The sequence below is a fragment of the Sinocyclocheilus anshuiensis genome, unplaced genomic scaffold (genome assembly GCF_001515605.1).
Source record: "Sinocyclocheilus anshuiensis isolate Anshui unplaced genomic scaffold, SAMN03320099.WGS_v1.1 scaffold113, whole genome shotgun sequence".
Classification (NCBI taxonomy): domain Eukaryota; kingdom Metazoa; phylum Chordata; class Actinopteri; order Cypriniformes; family Cyprinidae; genus Sinocyclocheilus; species Sinocyclocheilus anshuiensis.
The window spans coordinates 736,415-745,567 of NW_015539827.1; the positions used below are offsets into that span (position 1 = coordinate 736,415).

The window sequence follows — 9,153 nt, forward strand, 5'->3', positions numbered from 1 at the left end:
GGAACAGGAGCCCTCTGTGGGCTAAACTCGGGAACAGGAGCCCTCACTGGTCTAAACTCGGGAACAGGAGCCCTCACTGGGCTAAACTCAGGAACCGGAGCCTTCCGTGGGCTAAACTCAGGAACCGGAGCCCACACGGGAGCAAGGTCTGGGGCTGGAGCCGACACTGGAGCGAACTCTGGGGCTGGAGCCAACACTGGAGCGAGCTCTGGGGCTCGAGCCGACACTGGAGCGAGCTCTGGGGGGCGCACTCGGATGAGGAAGAGGGTCCTGAGCCATCCATTTCTCCTCTTCCTCCTCTTCTGATTACGAGTGAATTGGGCGGCTGTCGGACTTGTCGATGCGGCGGCCGGCGGCCTTGAGAGAGCCGTGGCCGGCGGTCTTGACTTCTTAGCGGCCGGCGGGCCTGACTTCGTGGCGGCCGGTGGGCTTGACAACGGCGCGGCAAAGCATGAGGCGATCTCCATTATCGCGGGTGAAAAACCAGGAAAAACTAAAAGACTTTCAAAATCAAAAAACAAACACTGGGAGAAGGGGCACCGTTTACTGTTTTGGTCTGGTATTCTGTCACGTTTGCTACTGTGCTGGAGCGAGAAACGAGGAGACGTGTAGTACATCAACAAGGAGATTTTAATGAAATCAAGGGAACCAGGAAAACACACGTAGCTGAGGAGGTTGACATTCACAATACCGGACCACCAAACTTAGAACAGGGCTCACTATAAATACACAGGACTAAAGGATGGGATGATGAGACACACCTGGAACTAATGAAACAATAAACATAATCAGAACAGGAATAGGAAGAACCAAATAAGGGCATAAACATAACACATGGGAAAACCAGGACATGGAACACGTGGGGAGCAAAACACGGAACAGAGTCTGACAATTAGTCTAATAGATGTGGCAAAAAAATCAGTCGAATTAATCCACCCAATCAGTCAAGCCACACTATCCACAGAATCTGTCATCATCCTCCTACTCTAATGTCAACTCCTATTCCTTTTATTTTTCATGCAGCACAAAAGGTGTTCAGAATCTCACATCTGTTCTTTTCTAAACAACACAAAATGCTTGTTGATCAGTCAGGCCTCAAGTTTATCTGGACCTTTGAATGGTGTATTAATGAATATATATATATATATATAAAGACAGATATTGTTAAAATTTGTTTAACCCAATCTGACACAATAATTAGAAAACAAGGAGCGTTTGATGTTTGACTCATGAATCAGCACAGTTACCCAGGCAGGCAGCCAGGAGTGATAAAGGGGTTAGCTAGAGTCCCATGGTCGCCTGGCAGTGTCTTTTAGAAAAAAGAAACATGTTTTTCCAGAGCCCTCTGATTGTTCCTGCTCTGGTTTTGTCTCACTGTCTCATTAGAGGTGAAGTCAGGCCTTAGCCCTCAGCACGCAACAACTCGGAGGAGGAGTCTGCTCATTAAAAAGGCACTTGTAAACCTTAGGGGAGGAGGGAGGGTCAACCTGTCCTGCTTATCAATGGATGACTTACAGTCAATCATTTTCCGGGCCAGAGGAGGATTATAAGGTCGCAGGACCAGTGATGACAATGGCATTTTCCAAAGCATTTTGAGGTCATCCTGTCGGACTAGATTTTTTGCTCATGCGTCATTTACACACATTCTTCAACGGATAATTTACAACAAGCGTCTTGTAAATTACATGGTAAATAATAAGGTACAACGGGGCTAAAGGCACACCTTAAGGAAAATTTGCTTTTTCTCCACTCCTTTAGTGTTTATTAATAAACATTGATAGAGCAACACCTTTTGTGGGAAAATAAATCATAAAAGCAGTAAGGTGTTAAGGGAGGCATTTTACCCCACACTCAATGTAAAGGGCTTGCCAGCATGGGGTAAAATTTAGTTTAAATTCAATTCAATTGAAAAACGTTTGTACTATGTTTGTTTTGATTAAATAATTTACTTTTCACACAGTTCACACTCTCACTTGCCTACTAGCAATGCCCAAAGTGCATATATTGTACAGTATGTACACTGTCACAAAAGAACTGTTATTTTTGTAATTACTTTTTTTTTTCTTAAAGTTTTTGGATTGCATTTTGTGCTTAGGGGACAAAAAACATTTGCCTGGGGACCCTGAATTTTACATATTATTATAATATTTTCACACTTTTTGCATCATTTGCAACCTGATTTGAAGTGATCGAGAATATACTGTATAAAATATTCTGATCACAAATTATATTTACCAATTTTTTTCACACATCCCATGTATCATCACTGTTACTTTTTTCCCTTGGTAAATTACACTGACATTTGAAAATACTTTTTGAAGAGCAGGATTCTTTATTGTAGTGAAAATGATATCATAACTGTGTGACAGTCATGTAAATCATTTTCACAAAAGGAATATTGAAATCATGTCTATTTTATTAATTTGAACCATTTTATAATGGATTTTCAAATTTTCAGATGAGGGTAAAACAATAATATCTATGCAGGTATTTGAAAAGTAGATGAATGTTTAGTAAAATGTTACTTAGACTTAATGTGAACATAATTTCGGGACATGCACTGTAAGGGTAGAGATTTACTAAAACTGACAGTTCTTCTGAATGTTTTTACAGCAGATTTGAAAAACAAGAGTCCCACAATCACACATATACATATTCATTGTCTTCTCTACAGCAATGTCTACCTACAGTATGTAAAATAGCGTTCAGGGATTAATCTGTTTCCAAGGTTTTCAATCCTTGGGGCCTTGGGGAAAGGTATTGCAGGGGGTCATTGGACAGATATATAAAACATATTATTTATACATACAGATCAGAACATAAATGAAGCTGACACTTGTATATAAACTGCCACACCCCTGTGGACTGTTGATTGTGGTTTCTCCCTCTGTGTCCATATTTGGTTATTCCTGTTCTCATTATTAGTTAATCACCTCATTGTGCTCACCTGTCTGCCCTCGTTATCTGCCCTATATCAGTTCCTGTCGATTGTGTTCTAGTTTGTCAGTTATTGTGAATGTTACCCGGTGCGTGTGTTCCTATCCTGTCTGGATATTACTCCTCTGTGGATTATTAAAGACTGTATATTGTTATCTTCTTCGTCTTCGTCGTTCTGCCTGATCACACACCACACTGTCTCGTGACATAAACCAGTAGATTCCTTTTAAAAATGTGAAGAAACTATACTGGGGAGTAGAACTGGCACTTTATTCCCTAAAACAGTTGTGTATTCAGTCTTTGTGACTCAGAGACATGAGCACACTGGAAAACAGGAAAGATGAAAGACAGGAAGTGTGGGTCTTAGCCTGGAACTGAAAGTTAACACCATCCCTTACCTCTAACAGCTTTAATTACTGACTGGAAAAGTAGGTGTGGTAATATTTGTTGGTTTCATTAATGCCAATTCTGTCACAATCTGGCATCATCAGTTACTTGACTTACTGATGAATTAACAACCTGAAGACATTAATTCTCGTAATATGTTTTTTTTCCGACACTGTCGTGAAAAAGACTCCTGTGTGACAATATAATTGTGTTATGTAACTTAATATATCTATTTTGGGATGGACTGGAACATCTCATGGCTGATGCATTCATTTGCTCATAGCAATCTGATTGCTAACTAATCTTTATTTTTCTTGGTAAATAAGAGAGTTAGCTATGCTCTGGAGGCTCTTCGGGACTCTGAAAGATTCCAATGACTTCCAGATTTGCAATGGAAAAAGTTCCTACGTTTTGGAAACAAACACTTGTCAGAGTTGTAGCCTAGCAGTTAGCATATGTGCTCAGACACATAAAGAAATAGTTTTGGTCATCATTTACTCACCCTCATGTGATAAACTCGTACTAGATTTTTCTTCTACAAAACGAGATGCTTTGAAGGATGTCCAAGCAGTTCTTTCCATATAACAAAAGCATATTGTATCAAGCTTCACATTGGTGTCATAAAAGCAGTCCATATGACTTGTCTGTATTCCAAGCATTTTAAAGCAATGCAATAACTTTGTTTGAGAGATAGAACAGAGACAGAAGTCGCTGTTTATTTATAGAAAATCTTGCCCTTTGCTTTAGCTCTTGAATCTTATTTGCGTTTTCACATATTCAAATGGCATACAGGTGACACAAATTTGAAACTAGTATGTAACTTAATTTCACTTCCATTTCCTTACTTCTTTTAGTAATGTTTGTCCTCACTCTACTGCTATCAGGGGCATAAAAATGTTGACCCAAGCCCTGTGAATTTTAGTGATCAGGGATGTTGGAAAAATCATAAAACTTAGCTTCACTCATAAATAGTAACATTTGACATGACATATGCACATTGGATTTGCTGAAAGACAGAGATTGGTAAATAAGCTTGGTTATCCTTTGCACGCTCATTTCTACTTGATCCAGAATTTAATACTTAAAATGGGAAATAAAGCTCTTGAAATACGATTTTGTCTCAAAATGTGGGGTGGGGGGTGAATGTAGATATAGATATTTTTGTTATATAGATATAATGATATGTCCCTGATGGTTATACTATAAAAATAAACAGGTCAAGATGACAATGCAAACATTTACAGACAAACTCCTACATAGAGTCCAACAGTCACCATTTGGCAATATGGGTCAGTAGGGTAATGATGGACACGCTGCACATTGCATGACATGGCTGCAGCTTATGACGCTATGAGTTGGTGTGTGCACATATGTGACCCAGTCTTCTCCCCTCTGACTGCCTAAATGGTAGAGTGATGAGTGAAAGAGAGGAGAAGGAGGAGCAGAAGAGGAGGAGCAGTCAAGCCAGCTGGAGCACTGGAGAGTTTGCATACCTTTTATGTTACCAGCCCTACTGACTCTTTCTTCTGGACTGATTCCAGTACTCCCTCCAGCCCTCTATCTCCGACTTCCTCTCGCTCTCTCCCTTCCTCCCCACCCCCATAACTGAAATATTCTCCTAAAGGATTGAAAAGGATTGAGTCATCCATTCTGTCCGGTTTCCTGTGGTCACAGAAAGTTAATTTTAGCAGGGGCGGCCAAGCAGATATGCATGCAAGTGTCAAAACCGAGAGAGATGAAGCCTTGAGATGAAACTCTGCGTCCATTAAAGAGAAAAACTCAATTCACTTCCACAGAAATGGGTGGGTGTAGCCTCATTGTGTCCGTCTTCTGTTGAATTAGCTGTCTGAAAGTTTGCGTCTGACTTCTTTCCTTGTTTGCGCGTGTGTTTAGGTTTGTGTGTGAGTGTGTGTGTGTGTGTGAGAATTCAGGGGTCACCAATGAAACCGCTGGGGTTTGCTTTTCGGTTTTTTTCTCTGCTTTAGTGGAGGAATGTTGGCATAAAGTTTGGCTGGGGGGAAGGCAGTGAGCGGCGTCTCAAGTGCTGGCATTTGTTTCATTTCAGCTGTAATGAGTCTTGTCCTGTCGTGAGAGAAATTTCTGGCTTCAAACTAACAACTTCAAAGCTGGGCTTTTGAAAGTAAGAAAACCTTCAACAAGTCCTCACATGAAACTCGTTCAAGACTCTGGAAATGAAAGTTTAGACAGCCGAGAAGCTTTGTCTGTCCGGTCCTATCGGCATCTCTACTTCAGAGGAAACAAACGAGCTGCTAAAAACGAGCTGTTCTCATTTCAAGAGCGAAAAGAAACTGAAGCTATGCAGAGGGGGGAAAGAAAAGTTAAGGCTGTGCGTGTGTATGACTGCGCGTCTGTGTATGTGCGTCTGTCGATGTGTGTGCGTGTTTGAGGGGTGTGTGCAACTGTGTCTGTGTGGGAATGATTACATCAGCTTGAGCTAGCCCTATGATTGGTTAGGGAAGTGTGGTTTGATTCACTACCTAAAAGCCTGTGGCTGTAACCCTTTGTGAGGGGAACAGAGGCAAGTTGTCTGCCAAGCTGGAAACAGTGCCATCTGCATGCTCTGTCCTGTGCCAAAGCTAAACAGAGAGAGAGAGAGAAAGAGAAGGAGGGAGATTGTGACAGGTAGGATATGCTGAGCCACTGACAGGAAGAAGCATCTGCAAAGTATCGGAACTGCTTTTTTCCTTTTTTTGGTCCTTTTTTTGGTCCTTTTTTTCTCTCTTGTGGAGTTGTGGAGACATTCGGGGATCTGGTTCGTCTCTCAGAGTGTGAAGGAGGACACAGGCTGCTGGGGAAAATGCCATCGTGTTCTCCTGATTGTTGCCTTCTCAGGCCTGGGGAGGTAAGATTTCTCCTCAGCCCAAATCTACAGCTCCTCCTGGCTACTTCAGAATCCCTCTCCCTCTAGGCGACTAGAAGAGTCTGGGGAGTTGGTGTCCGTCTGTAGAGGGGGGGAAAATAGAACCTGTAGAATGAAACTGAAAATCTAAAATAGAGCGTGACGGGAACGGTTACATCCACGGTTTGACTGAATGATAGAATTCGTCTGAGTAAATGCCGTGGAAAAGCTGTAAAGGTTGGCGGAACGGATTTCTAAACGTATGTGTTGTGGGCTGAAGTGTGCTGGGTGAGAGAACGTATGAAAGATCTCAGAACGTGTTAGCGATGTTGCAAATAGGAATAGAGAATTTTCGAGAAAACCTAGTATGTGTGTGATGAAGGGGACACAATGGCACGGGACTCGTTTAGTGTGGAGCACCAAACTATTTCAAAATAAACCTATTTTTAGCTTCTCCTACTCATATTAGTAAGGATGTAGTCTAGACATGGAATTTGGATGTGAAAAGACCTGGATTTGAGCATTAATGGCTTTACACTCTGGGTCAAAACCTTTGAAGAGTTACATATATTCTTTTTTTTTGTATAAAGATATCGTAAGGTCACATAAACTGCTGTTGTGTTTCACTATTTAATGTTTATTTTATTTCCGCCGGGGCCCTAGAAAATAAAATTGTCCTGTGACGCAGTAAAATTTCCCAGTATGTAAATGTGTTTTTCCATGCAAGAAATTTGTTACTGTTGTTTCAATTTAATCTCAACATCATATCTAAGATATCTGATTTTTTTTTTTCATGTATTTCAGATCATAAAAATCTTCAGCGAGGATGGGATGGGAAAGGTGGTGGAGATCCCAGCCGACATGACGGCGCGAGACCTGTGCCAGTTTCTTGTCTATAAAAACCATTGTGTGGACGATAACAGTTGGGCGCTTGTGGAGCATCATCCAGCCCTGGGACTCGGTAACTGACTTGCTAGTTTTCTAGGCTAGAGGGGAGCGAGTGAATTTATAGAGCTGTTTTAAAGTGTCTGTGTGTGCGTCGACCACTTTAGATGCAGTAATTACAGGGTCTTTTGTGCTAGAGTTGAAATTAATGATGACCATGTAAGAGAAGAAGACAGACTTCCTTGATTCATCCTTTTATGTCCTCGGGCTGAGGGTAATTGATTAACGGTCGCCGGGGGAAATCCCATCTCACGGAGAGACATAACAGGAAGTTAAGTTCCCCAAGAGTTGAACTGGTACTGGTTCTGGTATTTTAGAGTCGAGATATTCATGTGTTTTGTGCTTCAGGACACAATTTATAAGGTGATCCAATATAGCACCAAAGCTGTTTATGATCCAAGATTCAACTACCAGAAAAATAAAAGTTTATATGCATTTGAATCCATAGGTAAATTAGTTTAAATGATATTTCCTTTTACCTGCATAGTTCTGTTCATTTTTTTTTGTCAGAATGTGAGCATGACACCCTATGCATGTTGATATCTGCCTAATTTGGCTAGATTTTAGAAGATGACAGATGAATTTGTCTAAATACCATATTCTTTGATTGGTCACACAACTTTGGGAAGTGTTTTTGGTAACACTTTAGAATAGGGAACACTTATTAACTATTAACTACGACTTTTCCCTCAATAAATTCCTAATTTGCTGCTTATTAATAGTTAGTAAGGTAGTTGTTAAGTTTAGGTATTGGGTAGGATTAGTGATGTAGAATAAGGTCATATAATTTTTTTTTTTTTTTAAGTAGGTAGGTACATTGTAAGCTATTAATAAAATGTAGCTAACTACATTTCAGATATTAAAGGGGATAATGGAAATATATTGTTTCACATATATAAGTATCAGATTATTTTAATCAACAATTAATCTTGTAATCGTGTCTACTCATAATTTAATGTGGTTAACCTACAGTCAAGTTAATATTTTTAAAAATGTAGGTAGCTACATTATAAGCTATTAATAAAATGTAGCTAACTACGTTTCAGATATTAAAGGGGATAATGGAAATATATTGTTTTACATGTAAGCATCAGATTATTTTAATCAACAATTAATCATGTAATCGTGTTTATCTGCCACAAAAGCAATGAGAATCTCGATGACTGTATTAAGTTGTTCAGAAACTAAACACTAAATGCAAGTAATAAAAATAAAAAATCACTTTAGTTTCTATATCTGATGAAAACATGGTGAACAGCATCATAAACTAAACAAACATATAAAAAATACCTCACAGAGATTTCTGTTCAGATAAATCAGTATGGTCAGTTAGTGTATTGCTTTTTTTAACCAATTTATATGCATACTAATAAGCAACTAGTTAAGAGACCCTAAAATAAAGTTTTACCGTGTTTTTTGTAACTTAAAAGTTCATAAGCCTCCTGATTTTGCCATCCTAACTATGTAGAGTTATATAATTATTTGCATTTTATTGTTTGTAATTAGAATTGTTATAGTGCTTTAGCTCGTACCGCTTTAAACTCAAACATGGTCAGTGGGTTTTTTGACGTTGACGGTTGCTGTCAGAGTGCACATGTTGTGGGCAAATCTCTAGGCTAACGCATGCTGTGTATTAATTGGTTACCTCAAATAACCTGTGGCGTGAACGTGAGGCTTGCTAGTAGAACTGAAATCAGCCCAGGGCAACGAGTCATACAGGAAGTTCAGCCACCCGAGTACGTGGTCTGGACAGGATTTCGTTTTCCATTACAACTATTTGCTTTGTTTGGCAAACAAACCATTTTATTTTTATTTTTTTTAACAGACATCCTGCTTTCTTTCTCTGTATCATCATTCTTTCGTCGTTCTTTCAATGTTCTATTTTACTTTCAGTTTCCAAGTGAGTGTTTGAGATCCAACAGATGATTAGGAAATTTGGGGAAATGTTGGGGAATTTTGAAACTGTAGCTGCCAAAAGCTATAAGTCTACTCATAATTTAATGGGGTTAACCTAGTCAAGTTAA

The 9,153-nt window shown here is 39.7% G+C and overlaps 1 protein-coding gene across 1 annotated transcript in view; it reads left to right on the forward strand.

The window, feature by feature from the left end:
* Positions 1-9,153, forward strand: part of LOC107684229 (growth factor receptor-bound protein 10-like) — a gene marked incomplete at its 3' end in the record, with an annotated part of 108,975 nt that overhangs the window by 94,268 nt on the left and 5,554 nt on the right. Inside the window, exon 6 of the mRNA XM_016480443.1 lies at positions 6,989-7,145. Within this exon, the coding sequence (XP_016335929.1) occupies positions 6,989-7,145 (157 nt within the window). The remainder of the gene's footprint in view (positions 1-6,988; positions 7,146-9,153) is intronic.